This window comes from Sorex fumeus, unplaced genomic scaffold, assembly GCF_029834395.1.
Source record: "Sorex fumeus unplaced genomic scaffold, SorFum_2.1 ptg000130l, whole genome shotgun sequence".
In the NCBI taxonomy this organism is placed as follows: domain Eukaryota; kingdom Metazoa; phylum Chordata; class Mammalia; order Eulipotyphla; family Soricidae; genus Sorex; species Sorex fumeus.
The window spans coordinates 374,013-389,763 of NW_026606187.1; the positions used below are offsets into that span (position 1 = coordinate 374,013).

The window sequence follows — 15,751 nt, forward strand, 5'->3', positions numbered from 1 at the left end:
TCATCACCAGAAGTGGCCCTGGACCTTCAGAGCAACGTTTAGGAGCACCCCCATAAAGAACCACGGGGGACTTTTAAGGGTGAGGGAAGCACAGCGGCCTTGGGCAGGGATGATGTGGCTACAGAGGGAGAAACTGAGTCTAAGAGGGGTGAGCTACCCTTTCGGGTGACTGGTCACCCCGTGGGTGTGCCAGCGAGGGGCCAAAGGCACAACGCAGTCCTGCTCTACAGGGATCGATTTAGGGCGCAGGATGGGGCCCCGGGGTCTCACACATGCAAGGCAAAAGCTCTACCACGGAGCGCTGCATCCGTGGCCCCTCGAGAGGGTCTCCCCGGCCGGGCCCTGCTGTCCCTGTGAGTGACGAAGGCCGGGCCAGTCTCCCTGCAGGAGAAGAGGCGTCATTTGCAGCTGAGCCTGAAGCCGCCTTTGCCGCTCGCCGGGGCAGGCCGAGCGCTCCCGCACCGAGGAGGGGCCGAGTGAGAAACGAGCTTTTCTTAGCCGCGTTCCCCGGGAGACAGGCGAGGCAGGATGCTCGGAGACTAAGAGACACGCGCCCCAGAGGGGTTCAGCGACGCCCCCAGGACCACGCACTCGTGAATTAGCGGCCTGCAGGGTGAAGGTGGGCGCCGCTCGCCGTCCTCCCCCGAGTGCGGGGGCGGCCGGTCCGTCGGGCGCTTCGGGGAACGCCCGGGAAGGGTGGCGAGTGGGCTGGGGGAGGGCTGGCGGCGGGAGGAAGGAACAGGGTATTTTTGCATTTTGACATTAGCACGGCGCGCCCGACGCGGCGCGGCAGCGGCATCTGTTTTGGTTTGGAAGCGGCGGCGGGGGCCCGGGCGCGCTGCGGGGCGGTGCCGGCGGTGGGCGTGGCCCGGAGAAGCCCCGCCCCGAGGGCGCTGCCACCCGGAGGAGGCGGGCGCCGCGCTCCTCATTCATTGTCTTGACAAGAGCATCCTCGGCGGGCAGTGTCGGGCGCCTCCAGCTTCCTCCTCCGCCACCTCCTCCTCCATTCGGGGGTCGCTCCTCTCTCCGCAGCAGGTAAGGCGGGGAGCCCCCGGGAAACGATGGAGGCTGCGCTGCCCCCGGCCACCTGTGGGGCAGGCGTGAGCTGGGCAGCTGGGTTGTGGGGGCGCACGGGCTGTCAGCGCTGGTGTGGGTGCGGTGCGAGGGTCCCTCGCGGGGCCCCCAGGCCGCTGGCAGAGGCCAGGGGAAGCGAGCCCCGCGGTACCGATGGAAGCGAGGGAGCCGGGGGTCAGGCAGGACTCGCCTGGGAATGAGAGGGTTGGGGATGGGGGTGGGGTGGGGGGCAAGGGGTGAGCTGCCCCAGCTCCGAGACAGGAAGGGGTTCTGAGCAAAACAAGAAAAGGCCAAGTTCCCCTTTCGGTGGTTTCCGGCCTGGTACCTGCAGCGGGGAGGAGGCAGGGTAGGGCGAGGCTTCCTGTCCCCCCATTGGGGGGCTCCCCTCTACCCAGACCCCGCTTCTCACCTGGGAATAGCCTCCGCAGCCCCAGACTAGCTTCTTCTCGCACATGCCTCACTGCCATCCTTTCTGGGCAGGTGACCTGGAGGCCGCCGGCCCGGAGGCCCTGGGGGAGGGGGCTGGCGCCCTAGCAAGACAGGCCCAAGGCAGACAGAGGGAGTGGGAGAAGGTGGGTGCAGAGGAGGCCCTGGAGAGCCCCCCAGAAGCGCTGGCATTTCCTGAGCAGCAAGGGATGCGCTTGGGCACCCTGACGGGCCCTGAACCCCAGGGGCTCTTGGCAGCCCTGAATTTCCTTGCATCCCCCACTGGCCGCCAGCGGGAGGGCGAGGGGGACCGTGGGATCAGAGGTGCTGCTGGGGGAACCTGTTCATGGGGGGGGGGGCTGGAGGTGAGGGCAGAGGCTTGAGGAGGAGGCCCTGGCGCTGAGCCCATGGGGGGGGCGCCTGCCCCTCACCGCCTCTAGGCTATCCATGTGTCCAGCTGGTGCCAAGCGGGGCTGTGGCCCCCTCCAGAGCTCCCTGTGTGGGGTGAGGAGGAGGGGAGGCGGAAGAGCCTGGAGAGGAAGCGTCACCTACCGTTCCCAGCCAGTGCCAAGTGGCTGCTGCTGCCTCGCCGCCCCCCCTGCGGTGGCCGTGGGCAGTGGGCACAGAGCAAGGCGGGGTGGGGGGGGGTGGGGGGTAGGGAAGGCCTCGAGGGGAGGCAGGACGGCTGGAAGGAGAAGCAGGGGCAGGGCACCTGGGAGTTGAAGCCGGCTGAGGGTTGTCTGGGGGGAGATGGGACCACTCTGAGGTCGGGGGTGACCTGCGTATCCCTCAGGATGAGCCGGCAGGTGGTGCGTTCTAGCAAGTTCCGCCACGTGTTTGGACAGCCAGCCAAGGCCGACCAGTGCTACGAGGATGTGCGCGTCTCGCAGACGACCTGGGACAGCTGCTTCTGTGCTGTCAACCCCAAGTTTGTGGCTCTCATCTGTGAGGCCAGTGGGGGAGGCGCCTTCCTGGTGCTGCCTCTGAGCAAGGTGGGTCCCTGCTGCTCGAAGGCCCAGCGTCCAGCCCTTGGAGGCCAGCCCGCGGTCCCCCCAGCCTGTGCCACCCATGCAGGGGTCACATGCAAACCAGCACAGAGGCGCTGGAGGGGCTGATCACACAGGCCTGCTGGCTCTCCCCTCCGGCTGGGGGCTGCGTTCAGTAACGTGGGCAGGGCTGGGATGGCTATGGGGGTCTGGGTCTGTGTGATTCGAGACCCTGCTCCCACCCCTGCTTTCCCTGTGCCTGCACACCCTCCCTCCCCCCCCCCCCCCCCCCAGCACACTCCTGTACTCTCTGGGTGAGACAGGAAGGAGAGAAGGGACCCAAGTAGTTACCTTAAAAGGGCCGATGCAAGCAGAGAGAAGAGGAAGTGGTTGTTGGGGTGCGCTGGGCCCCTCTTTGCACAGGAAGTGCTGCTGCACTGGCTGTCCCCGGAAGCTGCCGTTTCCAAACCTCGGCTGCCGTCTGGGGGCCAGAGATGAGACTTCCTAGTTCTCCTGGAGGAGGGATGTGGCCCCGCAGTCCCACGAGCTCCCCGAGGAACTCACTGCAGGACAGCCATGTGCCCCTGCCCCATAAGGCTGTCCTGGACCCGGGACCTGTGGGACTCTCCCTCGGGCAGGCTTGGGGAGACAAGGAACTGAGCTTGAGGCCCGGAGTCGGTCAGGGCTGGACAGCCAGGCTGCACCAGGACCCCAGGCCCCGTCCTGAGCTGCTCGTGGTCATTCTTCCTAGTTGTTGGACCGAGACAGGCCCAAGCCCCTCCACCCCCGCCCCTGGCTCTTGGCCCAGTGTCCCCAAAGCCTTCCTCTCTCACCTGGGATGGGCAGGCAGAAGCACCCCTCTTAGTAGCCTGCTGTCCCTCTAGACTGGACGTGTGGACAAGAATGTGCCCATGGTCTGCGGCCACACGGCCCCTGTGCTAGACATCGCCTGGTGCCCACACAATGATAACGTCATTGCCAGTGGCTCTGAGGACTGCACGGTCATGGTGAGCCTGGGGACCTGGGGCAGGGGACATGTGCCAGGGCCCCCTCGACGGGAGCCGCCCTGAGATCCCCTCACCCACTCTCCGTAGGTGTGGGAGATCCCCGACGGGGGCCTGACACTGCCCCTGCGTGAGCCCGTCGTCACCTTGGAGGGCCACACCAAGCGAGTTGGCATCGTGGCCTGGCACCCCACTGCCCAGAACGTGCTGCTCAGCGCAGGTGACTGTGGGCAGGGCAGGGGCAGGGAGCCCGGGGCCCTGGGGCATGAGTGGCTCCTGGTTTCTGACATGTGGGACCTCACCCAGGTTGTGACAACGTGATCCTGGTGTGGGATGTGGGCACCGGGGAGGCTGTGCTGACCCTGGGTGCCGAGGTGCACCCGGACACCATCTATAGCGTGGACTGGAGCAGGGACGGCGGCCTCCTCTGCACCTCCTGCCGTGACAAGCGCGTGCGCGTCATCGAACCCCGCAAAGGCACTGTGGTCGCTGTGAGTGCCGGAGCCGGCCTGGGGCCTGTGCTCCTCTTGCCTGATGCCACCCTGGCTGGGGGCCCGGCCCGGTGTGTAGGTTTCTGACCCACCTCCTCCCTTTTTCCAGGAGAAGGACCGTCCCCACGAGGGAACTCGGCCCGTGCGCGCCGTGTTTGTGTCTGATGGCAAGATCCTGACCACCGGCTTCAGTCGCATGAGTGAGCGGCAGGTGGCGCTGTGGGACATGGTGAGCACAGGGCGAAGTCGGGGCCTGAGGGCGGCAGGGGCTCAGTTTACCCACCCCCTGAGAGCATCCTGAGCTCCCGGTTTCTTCCGCCTGTCTGCAGAAGCACCTGGAGGAGCCCCTGTCCCTGCAGGAACTGGACACGAGCAGTGGCGTCCTGCTGCCCTTCTTTGACCCTGACACCAACATTGTCTACCTCTGCGGCAAGGTGGCCTGGCAGGGCGGGCCGTGGGGGAGCGCAGCGGGGAGCTGGGCTGGGAGAGCCGGGGAAGGGGGGGGTGTCACGAGATGCCTGACCCCTCCCTGCCACCTCGTGCATTCCTCCAGGGTGACAGCTCTATCCGGTACTTCGAGATCACCTCCGAGGCCCCGTTCCTGCACTATCTCTCCATGTTCAGTTCTAAGGAGTCCCAGCGGGGCATGGGCTACATGCCCAAACGTGGCCTGGAGGTGAACAAGTGCGAGATTGCCAGGTGACTGAGCTCCGCCCTGCCTGGGGGGTTCAGGCCCAGCCCAGGGGTGCCGTGGCCGCTGCTCACTTTCCTGTTCCCGCAGATTCTACAAGCTGCACGAGCGCAGGTGCGAGCCCATCGCCATGACGGTGCCCAGGAAGGTGAGGCCACGTGTCCCTGGTGGGCTCGGGCAGTGGCCTGTCGGGCGGCAGGGGGGTGGCGTGGCCACTCTCTGACACAGCCTTGCTCTGCCCACAGTCGGACCTGTTCCAGGAGGATCTGTACCCACCCACTGCAGGGCCGGATGCCGCCCTCACGGCTGAGGAGTGGCTGGGGGGTCGGAACGCGGGGCCCCTGCTCATTTCCCTGAAGGATGGCTACGTGCCCCCAAAGAGCCGTGAGCTGAGGGTCAACCGGGGCCTGGACACCGGACGCAGGAAGACGGCCACAGAGGCCAGTGGTGCGCCCAGTTCGGTGAGAGTCGGCCCAGGGAGCAGGGCTGGGCAGGGAGCTCCCGGGACTCCCTGGGTGGCCAGGAGTGGCTTGGCGAACTGATGCCAGGTGTCTAGATCTGCAGCTCTCTGGGCAGAAAAAGGGTCCAAGGCCTGGGGCCCTTGGTGGGCGCTGAGCTGAGCTGCTGGGGTGAGGGGAGCCAGTGTCTAGATCTAGGCCAGTGGTGCGCCCAGTTCGGTGAGAGTCGGCCCAGGGAGCAGGGCTGGGCAGGGAGCTCCCGGGACTCCCTGGGTGGCCAGGAGTGGCCCAAGGCCTTGGCGAACTGATGCCAGGTGTCTAGATCTGCAGCTCTCTGGGCAGAAAAAGGGTCCAAGGCCTGGGGCCCTTGGTGGGCGCTGAGCTGAGCTGCTGGGGTGAGGGGAGCCCGGGCCTGACGCAGTGTGGGGTCCCCAGGACACTGTATCCCGGCTGGAAGAGGAGATGAGGAAGCTCCAGGCGACAGTGCAGGAGCTACAGAAGCGCCTGGAGAGGCTGGAGGAGACGGTCCAGGCCCAGTAGAGGACTCGGCCCTCAGCGTGCTGGGCAGCCCCTCCTGCTGCCGCTTGCCGCCTCCGGCCACAGTGCCGATGGGAAATCCTAATAAAATGCCTTTATTTTCTGGTATTCTCAGACCCTGATGACTGACTGGTCACCTGAACGCTGGGTCTGTCCTAAACTTTCCCCCTTAGGTGGCCAAAGGGGTTCCCTGCCCGCAGGGGTGTGGGTGACACTTCTGAAGGGCCTGGACCCCACCAGACAGGCCTGGGTGGGTAGGAACCTTGATAAACTGTGACTTAATGGTTTCTTTGGTGTTTTCCTTCGACCACCTCCTAGGAATAAGTGTCCTCTTTTCTGTTTTTTTGGGGGGACTTTGTGGGAAAGTTTGGGAAAGTCCCCAGCAGAGGAAAAAGTTCTTAGCATTCAGACTAGGTGGGAGGGCCAAAGAGATGGTATAGGGGTAGGGCACTTGCCTTATATGTGGCTGACGCTAGTCTGACTTCCCAACACCATATGATCCCCTGAGCACTGTGGGCAGCAACCCCTACCCTTCCCCCTAAAAGCAAAATACTGCATGACCCTAGGAGAGGACTGGGTCTCACGTCTGTGCTTGATCCTTTTTTTTCTTTTTTTTTTTTTTTGTTTTTTGCTTTTTGGGTCACACCCAGTGATGCGCAGGGGTTACTCCTGGCTCTGCACTCAGGAATTACCCCTGGCGGTGCTCAGAGGACCATACGAGATGCTGGGAGTCAAACCCGGGTTGACCCTATCTGCAAGGCAAACACCCTGTCTGCTGTGCCATTGCTCCAGCCCCCCTGTTCTTTCTCTTGGTGGGAGGCTGAGAACCTGTGTGTGTGTGTGTGTGTGTGTGTGTGTGTGTGTGTGTATGTCTTTTTGTTTTGTTTTGTTTGGGTCACACCCGACAATGCTGAAATGCTCAGGGGTTACTCCTGGCGGTGCTGGGGATCATGTGGGATTCCAGAGGTCGAACCCGGGTCACACACGTACAAGGCAAACGCCCTACTGGCTGTACTATTGTTCCAGCCCTGAGGCTGATAACCTTTTTGCTTTCTTTTGGGGCCACACCCAGCAGGGCTCTCGAGTTTATTCCTGGCTCTGTGCTCAGGGATCATCCCTGGCAGGCTCAGGTGACCATATTGGGTGCCAGGGACTGAACCCAGTAACCCAGTCTGCCACATGCAGAACAAGCATGATTGGAGTTGATCATTTTGATTTACTTTTTGGGTCACACCCAGCAGTCCTCAGGGCTTACTCCTGGCTCTGTGCTCAGGGGTCACTCCTGGCGGGCTCAGGGGGACCATATGGGATGCCGTAGGTTGAACGTGGGTCAGGTGCGTGGAAGGAAAGTCCCTTACCCGCTATACTATCGCCCTGGCCCCCTAGCCTAGTTCTATGAGGAAGCATTCCCTCAAACAATGACCATCACTTTGTCCCTCGAGGCTAACGTCCAGGCCAGTGGCTTTGGCCTTAAGCTGCACTTTTTTATTTACTTATTTATTTTTAATCGAATCACCATGAGATACAGCTATAAAGTTTTCAAGTTTGAATTTCAAACAATGATTCAACACCCATCCCTCCACCAGTGCACATTTTCTACCACCAATGTCCCCAGTATGCCCCCCATCCCAACCCTCCCCCTGCCTCCATGGCAGACAATTTCCTCCATACTCTCCCTCTACTTTTGTTTTGTTTTGATTTTTTTCGCTTTTTGGATCACACCTGGCGATGCTCAGGGATTAATCCTGGCTCTCCGCTCAGAAATTACTCCTGGTGTGCTCGGGGGATCATATGGGATGCTGGGAATCAAACCCAGGTCAGCCGCCGCGTGCAAGGCAAACATCCTACCCGCTATACTATCGCTCCAGCCCCTCTCCCTCTACTTTTGGGCATTATGGTTTGCAATACAGATACTGAGAGGCAATCCTGTTTGGTCCTTTACTTTCTCAGCTGCACTTTCAAGTCACCTGGACAACCTGAGTCAGCGGCGCTAGTCTGGAGCCTGGGAACAGGCACAGTCTCATCTGTTTGTTCCCTTCCTTCCCCTTTGTTGAGCTGTATCAGGAATTGCACACCTGGTGCTCATATATTTAGTTGTGCTGGCCAGGGGCAGCACAGTGTACAAAGGTACACTGAAGGCTGTACCTTTGATTGGTGGTGGCACTTACTGGGGTCATGCTTTTTTTTTTTTTTTTTTGGTTGGGGAAGAGTCCACACCTGGCAGTGCTCAGGGTTTTCTCCTGGCTCTGTGTTGAGTGACCTCCCCTGGAGGGGTTCAGAGGACCATAGGGGGCGCTGGAGATCCAGCCAGGGCTAGGGGCGTTCAAGACAAATGCCCTCCCAGCTGTGCTTTGGCTCAGGCCCCTGCAGTCACTCTACTTGTGGTGTTTGTGCACATTCCAGTCGCCAGGGGTCGCACTGTCCTACCGGCTGCGGCCTTCTCCATCTCTGTCGCAGGAGGTGGCATCTGTGTACATCTGCCCACAGCCAGAGCTGCTGATTCTATTCGGTAAACGGGGACACAGGGGATGGAACTGGTGGTGGGACACTCACAGGGTGGTTGCCTGAAGCCACTGAGCTATTCTTCCAGGTTCTGAAAATAAATGTCCCCAAAAAGTTCCTAAGTGACACAAAATAGTCATCAAGGTTGAGAACCAGTGGTCTAGACTGGCCTGTGATGATAGACGACAACTAGCCTTAGGTGACTTTCAATATCAGCAAAAACCGAAATATTTACTCACATTCCAAGCCAGTGGCCCTGTGTGGCCGGTGATTGCCATACTGAACGTGCACATAGCCAAGAGAACATCCCCATCCTGGGCCCAGAGCAGAATAGTCGGGAGGGGCCTTGCCTTGCACACAGCTGACCCGGGTTCGATCCTCGGCACCACTTATGGCCCCTGATCTCTGCCAAGAGTGATCCCTGCTGTGAGCGCAGAGCCAGGAGTAAGCCTGCCAGGTGTGCCCAAAACCCAAAACGGAACATTTTCATCCCATGAGAAAGTCATGTTAGACAGGGCTGGTCTGGAAGAACCCAGCTTTAGAGAGCCCTGTTCAACTTGATTCTGGGGTAGGGCCTGAATTCTCTTCACTAACTGATGGTGGTGGAGACCTAAGGTTGCTTAGGAATTCAAGGACAATTATTTTTTATTTCATTTTCTGGGTCATACCCTGTGGTGTTCAGGGCTTACTCGTGACTCCTCAGGGGACCATATGGGATGCAGGGATTAAACCCAGGTCAGTCGTGTACAAGGCAAGCACCCTACTGGTGGTACCATCTCCTGTCTCTAGAGCTCAGGGTCTGAGTGGGGTCCACTTTCTCCAGTCACGTGGTTTCTATGATCTTGCTTTTCCTCGTGAGGCTGTCCTCAAAGCCTTCTCACACAGGCTGTGGGAAAGACCAGCTCGCCATGAACCATGCCCAAGGGTTATCAGGTCACTACTGCTAAGTAAAAGTATTAGAAAGGGCTCATATTTTGCACACATATGACCTGGTTCTATTAATTTTTTTTTTTTTTTTTTTTTTAGTATTTTGGAGGGCCTCCCCTGGTAGCGCTCAGTGACCACTCTTGCCAGGCTCAGGGGACCCTATGAATCGCATGCAATGCAACCTTACCTGCTATACTTTCTCTCTGGCCAGGAATATGGCCTGCTTCTATCCCCAGCACTGAACTGTCCCCCAGAAGCACAGTGAGGTGGGCCTAGCCCTTGACTACAAACAGGATGGCCCCCAAACCAAACCAAACTTGCAGGTGCTTTAGTCAAGAGCCTGGCTTCAAGCTGGGCTGTTACCCGTCAGTCAAGTTACTTTCCCAGTGTACCGGAGAGACAGGGTTAAGGCACTAGAGTAAGCCCTGAGCACTGCCAGTTTACTTATTTGTCTATCAGGCTGGTACTTCACCATCTGGTTGGCAGGGTTAGAGCACAAAGTGAAGATGCTACAGGCAGATCACCCCAAGATTTTTGAGGCTGCGGCCTAGGACCTCCAGACTGGTTTGCTCAGAGAAGCTCTGCAGGTTGAGGCTGAGTAAAAATAGAGAAGGCTCTGGAATATGGAGCAGCTTTGCCTGTTTCCTCCTGGACAAAGCCATTGCAGTCCCCTTTAACTAAAACTGTTTCTTAAAGTGGCATTATCTGCCCTTGGGGGGCAATGACCGAGGGGATTCAGAAGCTTCATGTACAATGGTACAACGAGCCCATTCTCCTTGTTCACTTAAAGAAGGTAGATTTTCAGGAGACACTGAGTACTTTTTTTCTAGAAAAGGAGTAGTGGGCCAAGTAATTCTAGGAACCTCCAACCTAGAAGAAATTTGTGGGATTATTCCGGGAGAAATTTGTGTGGAAATGTCTCTACCCGAGAAACACAGGTTCCTCTCCCTTGGGCACCAGAGGGCCTCCCCATTCCTGAGTTCAGGGTGGAAAGCCATACCCTCCTGAGCCCCTTATTGAATTGGGCCTTTTCCTACTGCCCCTACCCCAGCCGCCCGGTCGGGGCATGACTGGCCCCAGGTCTGTGGCTCAGGTGGCCTTGCCTTTCCTGCTCTCACCCCACCCTGTCTCTTGTGGCAACTCCTTCCTGTGAATCTCAGGCCACACCAGGCAGGGGGCTTACGGATTGCTGCACCTTCTCCGGCAGGCAGGGGCCTCTGATTCCTTCCAAGTGCAGGAAGTCCTTCCTGCACTCTATACCCCTGACATCTGGAAAGGGCTGGGACACCGCAAGGCTTGAAGGCCTCTATTCTGCCTCAACATCAGGACAACACCGGGAAGATGAAGAGTTGGTTGAAAATGGCCAGAGTAACTCAGTCCGGAAGTGTGAGCCCTAATGAGCCAGGTGCAGACCCCACAGAATGAAGAAGTCAGTGGAGGTGGTGACTATGACAAAAACTGGAGTACTTTATTTCACTGTTTTTTTTGGGGGGAAGGGGGTACACTAGGTGTACTCAAGGATGACTCTTGGTTCTGTGCTCAGGCATCACACCCGGGTTGGCTGCATGGCAGGCTGCACTATTGCAGTGGAATTGCTCCACTCCTCCTCTCACCCTATTTTCTCTGGTATCCATCTTTTTTTTTTTTTGCTTTTTGGGTCACACCTGGCGATGCGCAGGGATTACTCCTGGCTCTGCACTCAGGAATCACTCCTGGCGGTGCTCAGGGGACCATATGGGATACTGGGAATCGAACCTGGGTCAGTTGCATGCAAAGAAATGCCCTACTCGCTGTACTATCGCTCCAGCCCTTTTGGTATCCATCTTAAGGCTGTCAGAGAGCCCAGCAGTGATCACAGGACAGACAGATGGGTGGGGAGTGGTAAGGTCCCCTGTGTTTGAGAAGCATTAGGGAACTGTGAGACCAATGCAAAAGAAATTTTTTAAGTCGAACATTTTCTCCTTTTTTTTATTGTTGTGGGGGCCATCAAGGAGGTGCTGGAGTGGTGGTGTGGGCAGACATGAAGTGCCACAGGAGATGACACTCAGGAGAGTACCAGGAGCTCGCCCCCTGGAGGCGGGGGCCTGGCCCAGACCAGTCCCATCGCAGCGTGGGACACACAGGTCTTTCTGTGAGCTGGAGCTTGCAGACTGTGAAACACTCTACAGTGCGGGGGCAGGGAGCAGCCAGGCCCTCGGGCCCATGTTCCCCCAACACTGCGCAGAAGCAGGGCCAGATCCCACAAGTCCAGGGGCTGCAGGTCCTAGTCGCTTATTTCTGCTTCTCATGGGCCCACTGCTCTGGGGTGAGGGTTTTCTGCTCAAAAGCATGGATATGCTGGAGCTCTTCCGAGAGGCAGTTATTAACGAGCCTGGGGGGTGGGGGAGGACGGGACAGAAAAAGATGGGCAGGGGTTAGCAAGAGGCTCAGGCGAGCAGAGAGGCCGGAGGTGTCCCCAGGTCTCTGGACCTGAGTACAAGGGCGGAGAAGCGAATTCTCGAGGCAGGGGCCACCAAAGAGAGCCCTGGTGGGCCTGGAAGGCGGCTCTGGGGCGTGTTGCCAGGAGCAAGGGAGTTTTGAAGAATGGGGGGACACTGATGGAGGGGGTCTGGGGTCTCACCGGTGTCTCTGAAGCAGAGGCTTTCCCTCGAATTTGGACGACACCACGAGCACTCGGAAGCTGGCCGCACAACGGTTGCGAGTCGTGTCCTCGACTTCCTACAGGGGCGGGATGGGGGGTTGGGGGTCGTCCGCGGCTCCGGGAGCCCGCTCCCCCTCGCGGGCGAGCCCGGGCGGCTCCACTCACCACGTGGTCGGCCTCCAGGTCCCGCTGCAGCTTCTCCCGGAGGTAGTCGGCGCTGAGGTCCATCGTAGCAGCCCAACGAGGGCGGCAGCCCAGCGGGGACGGGACCCCGAGCTCGGGCCCGCGCTGCACGCTTCCGCCCTTACTGACGCCACTTCCGCCGGCGCATCTACTTCCGCCCCTGCGGAGGCGGGTGTGAGCCCGTCACTTCCGGCCCCGGCCAGCCGTTCTCCCACGGCCTAGCGTCTCGGCGCCGGCGGTCAGCGGGGCAGGGGGTCCGTCGGCACGGGGGCGGGTCGGCCGCCTGCACGGACTCTTTAGGGTCCAGACACCCTCGCTGCAGCCCGGAGAGGGGACACGAACCCGCGCCGCTTGGCTTTTAGGCCACCTCGGGGTCGTCCCAAGCATTTCCCCCAACACGAGCATCTCGCGACCCCCGCCCATCCCCTCCCGGGCTCGCCGGCCTCGGCGGTCCACCCCCAGCCGCGTCCACCCGCAGCTTCGGCCCTCGACCCCAAGCCTCGCCCCCGATGAGCCCCGCGGGGGGCTTCTTTGGCGTCTACCTCCTCTACTGCCTGAACCCTCGGCACCCGGGCCGCGTCTACGTGGGCTTCACGGTCAACCCAGCCCGTCGCGTGCAGCAGCACAACGGGGGCCGCAAGAAAGGCGGGGCCTGGCGGACGAGCGGGCGCGGGCCCTGGTGAGAGGGGCGGGTCTCGGCCGGGGCGTCGGGGAGGCGTGTGGGGGCGGGGCTGAGCTCGGCCTGGGGAGGCGGGGGTAGGGGTGGGGAGGCGGGACCGTGATCTGGTGTTGGGGGGATTAACCTGGGAAGGGGGCGTTAATCCGGCATGGGGGGGATTAGCCTCCGAAAGGGGGGTTAAGGAGGGCAGCTGCCAGGACCGAGGCGGGACACACCTTCCTTTTATGCAGAGGCGAGTCTAGGGGAGAGCTAACACTGCGGGGAGGGTGCCTCCTTTACACAGGCCGACCCATTTCGATCCCCTGCACCCTGGTCCCCTGAGCACCGCCAGCAGCGATCCCTGAGTGCAGCCAGGAGTAAGCCCTGCGCACCCACCGCTGGTGTGTCTGTCCCACACACAAAAAGAAAAGAAATAAAAATTAGAATGTATTTATTGAGGAAGCATTAGGTGACCAGAGTGTAACTGTTTATGTGTACAATATTTCCACATTATGGGGACCAGAGAGATAATGTGCTCGCCTGGCATGGTTCAATCCCTGGCACTCCTAAGGTCGCCCAGCCTTTAGGAATGATTCCTGGGTGCAGAGCCAGGAGCAAGCCCGGGCCCAAGGCTGGGTGTGGCCCCCAAACAAACAAAAAGGTCTCTTGGCTAGGTGAGCGCAAGGGTTCTGGTGGGCTGGGGTTCGACTGGCATGTGGGTAGGTGGTGCACTCACAGGCTGACCTCCTGCTCTCCAGGGAGATGGTGCTCATCGTGCACGGCTTCCCTTCAGCAGTGGCCGCCCTTCGGGTAAGACAAGTCTGAGGTCGGGGGAGAAAAGGAGTGGGCGCAGGCCTGCCCCTGCGTGCAGGCAGCCTGGGTTCCATGGCAGAGCACCCGAGCGCTGACCGGAGTGACCCCCGTGCCCATCCCCACCAACTCCCTACAGAAAACAGGAATGGAGCTGGGGATGGCAGGAGGATGTGGGGAGCCTTGGGACGATCCCGATCCCCGGGCTTGGTCTGGGGACAAGGGACAGGACTGGGGGGGGGGCTTTTCCATCTGAAACCTGATCCTGTGTGCCCCGCAGTTCGAGTGGGCCTGGCAGCACCCGCACGCCTCGCGCCGCCTGGCACATGTGGGTCCCCGGCAGCGCGGTGAGGTCCCCTTCGCCTTCCACCTGCGCGTGCTGGCGCACATGCTGCGCGCGCCACCCTGGGCGCGCCTCCCGCTCACGCTGCGCTGGCTGCGCCCCGACTTCCGCCGGGAGCTGTGTCCACAGCCGCCGCCGCACGTGCCGCTGGCCTTCGGGCCTCCGCCCCCGAGGCGCCGCGCCGCACCCACCACCCACCCGGCCCGGGACCCGGACTCCGAGGCCCGCTGCAGTCTGTGTGCACGTGAGCTCCAGGTGGGGACAGTGCCCGCGCCGTGAAGGTGTTTGGGGGTCCGAAGACTTGGCACCCGTTGACCGCCCCGCCCCAGGGTACCATAGCGTGTTTGGACAGCTCCTGACCCCTGCCTGCCGGGGTGGGGGGGTGCCACTTCACCCGCCATTCCTTTCTGAAAAGAAAAGCCTTCCACTACCGCGTATTTCCTCTGTCCATACCAAGCTCCACAGGGCAGCACCTGCTGCCTCAGTGCCAGGGCCAGGCTTTGGCCTAGCCCCAGCCACGGGGGCCACCCCAGGGAATTGTGTGAAGGACCAGCTCTGTCCCTGGGAAGCACTTTGAATACTCTGTGCCTCAGTGGCCTTGTTTGCAAACTGCAGACGGGCAGCAAAGTGTCTCCAGCACAGGGGGCTCCAGAGAAAGCCCCTTCAGCAGTGGCTGATCGCCCACTCTGCCCTGCCGCATCTGACAGGATGAAGAGGGGCCCCTGTGCTGCCCGCACCCTGACTGCCCACTCCGAGCCCACATGATCTGCCTGGCAGAGTCGTTCCTGCGGGAGGAGCCAAGGCAGCTTCTGCCCCTGGAGGGCGAGTGTCCCGGGTGAGTCCTGCCGCCTGCCCCAGGGCCTGGCCCGGAGGAGGCTTGTGGGCCTGACTGCGTGTCCCCTGGCAGCTGCAAGAACTCGGTGCTGTGGGGAGATCTGATCTGGCTGAGCGGCATGGGCGTCCAGGAAGCAGAGGATGATGTGGAATTCAAGGAGGTGAGAGGGGGTCTAGGTGCCAGCCTCCTGGCCCCGGGTGCCCCAGGCACCGCTCACCCCGCTCTCATCCCACAGGCACACTGGACAGACATGCTGGAGACTGACCCCTCCCCCCCGCACCTGACTCCCCCTTAGACCTGCCCCTATTTCCCCTCTGGACTTGATCCCCCTGCCCCTAGACCTGCCTCTCTGCCCCCCAGCCCTGCCCCTGGCCTTAGGCCCGACCTACCCTCTTCCCACCCCTTTTCTCTGCCATCCCTGCCCGTCTGAGGGGTGTAAATATGCAGTTTTTACTCAGTTCAATAAATTTATGAATAATGGGGCACTTCTGATGTTTCCGGGAGAGGGGGAGAGGAGTGGAGGCAGCGGGCCCACAGGGTGGCTGAGGAGGGAGGGAGGAGGGCTGAGGCTCTTGGAGGCGGTAGAAGTGCTGATGATCAGGGTGCCAGGGTTGCAGCCTGTGCTCGCTCAGTGGCCTGGAGCATGGAGACTCACCCTGACTCTCAGCTCACTCCCCTCGACCACGCAGCTCCACTCAGGCAAGGGGAAGGGGCTGCTCCCTGTCAGTAGGGCCCTGGGGCCAAGCCCCAACTTGACTGCATACTGTCCCAGTTGCACTCTAGACCATGCCCCCCAGCCCCGCCCTGGAATGCAGGGAGCGAGGCGCGTATCTGACTTTAGGCAGCAACCTTTGCCCCTTCACTTGCCCCCTACGCTGCCTGGACCAGCCCTGTGGTTAGTGCCAACAGTTCTTATTGCCCTGGCCCAGGGCCACCGGGTCCTGACCCCAGGGTGTCTGGCCCAGAGCCAGCAGCAAGGTGAACCCGACCTTCCCCTCCCTGCCCTGCCCGGCTCAGCCAATCCGAAAGGACGCGGGGCAAGATGAGAAATGAGGCCCCAAACTATCTGGCCCCTTTTCATCTAGTTCTGGACTTTCTCTGGAAATCTCCCCGGTAAACCCACAGTTGGGTTTTCAGGCCAAACTAATCTTGGATGCTGAGGCAGCCCGTACTGGGCCTCGCCTC

The 15,751-nt window shown here is 60.8% G+C and overlaps 3 protein-coding genes across 4 annotated transcripts in view; 2 read left to right on the forward strand and 1 right to left on the reverse strand.

Moving 5' to 3' along the window:
* Positions 1–838: 838 nt before the first annotated feature.
* Positions 839–5,775, forward strand: CORO1A (coronin 1A). Its single transcript, XM_056138787.1, has 11 exons — positions 839–1,035; positions 2,294–2,492; positions 3,371–3,493; positions 3,581–3,710; positions 3,797–3,981; positions 4,091–4,210; positions 4,311–4,415; positions 4,535–4,680; positions 4,763–4,820; positions 4,918–5,133; positions 5,566–5,775. The coding sequence occupies exons 2-11, from the start codon at positions 2,295–2,297 to the stop codon at positions 5,668–5,670; spliced, it is 1,386 nt and encodes a 461-aa protein (XP_055994762.1). The 5' UTR covers positions 839–1,035; position 2,294; the 3' UTR covers positions 5,671–5,775.
* A 5,292-nt stretch (positions 5,776–11,067) lies between these two features.
* Positions 11,068–15,751, reverse strand: part of BOLA2B (bolA family member 2B) — a 108,113-nt gene continuing 103,429 nt past the window's right edge. Inside the window, exons 1-4 of one of the 2 annotated variants that reach the window (XM_056138963.1) lie at positions 12,463–12,564; positions 11,903–12,080; positions 11,717–11,814; positions 11,068–11,467 (exon numbers count right to left, since the gene is read on the reverse strand). In XM_056138963.1, the coding sequence (XP_055994938.1) occupies positions 11,368–11,467; positions 11,717–11,814; positions 11,903–11,965 (261 nt within the window). In that variant the 5' untranslated portion in view covers positions 11,966–12,080; positions 12,463–12,564 and the 3' untranslated portion in view covers positions 11,068–11,367. Of the gene's footprint in view, positions 11,468–11,716; positions 11,815–11,902; positions 12,081–12,462; positions 12,565–15,751 lie in introns of those variants that run through there. The other variant, XM_056138964.1, reaches the window with a different exon arrangement.
* On the forward strand, positions 12,113–15,001 carry SLX1A (SLX1 homolog A, structure-specific endonuclease subunit). Its single transcript, XM_056138962.1, has 6 exons — positions 12,113–12,599; positions 13,337–13,388; positions 13,669–13,986; positions 14,439–14,566; positions 14,639–14,726; positions 14,802–15,001. Exons 1-6 carry the CDS (start codon positions 12,430–12,432, stop codon positions 14,859–14,861), a joined length of 816 nt encoding a protein of 271 aa, XP_055994937.1. The 5' UTR covers positions 12,113–12,429; the 3' UTR covers positions 14,862–15,001.

Bases quoted from the DNA above. Each gene is read 5' to 3' on its own strand.
- CORO1A (XM_056138787.1), top strand. From the start codon at position 2,295: ATGAGCCGGCAGGTGGTGCGTTCTAGCAAGTTCCGCCACGTGTTTGGA. The intron at 4,416-4,534 runs GTGGCCTGGCAG...GCATTCCTCCAG, and splicing joins TTGTCTACCTCTGCGGCAAG to GGTGACAGCTCTATCCGGTA. The intron at 5,134-5,565 runs GTGAGAGTCGGC...TGGGGTCCCCAG, and splicing joins CCAGTGGTGCGCCCAGTTCG to GACACTGTATCCCGGCTGGA.
- SLX1A (XM_056138962.1), top strand. From the start codon at position 12,430: ATGAGCCCCGCGGGGGGCTTCTTTGGCGTCTACCTCCTCTACTGCCTG. The intron at 13,987-14,438 runs GTGGGGACAGTG...CGCATCTGACAG, and splicing joins TGTGTGCACGTGAGCTCCAG to GATGAAGAGGGGCCCCTGTG. The intron at 14,567-14,638 runs GTGAGTCCTGCC...GTCCCCTGGCAG, and splicing joins CTGGAGGGCGAGTGTCCCGG to CTGCAAGAACTCGGTGCTGT.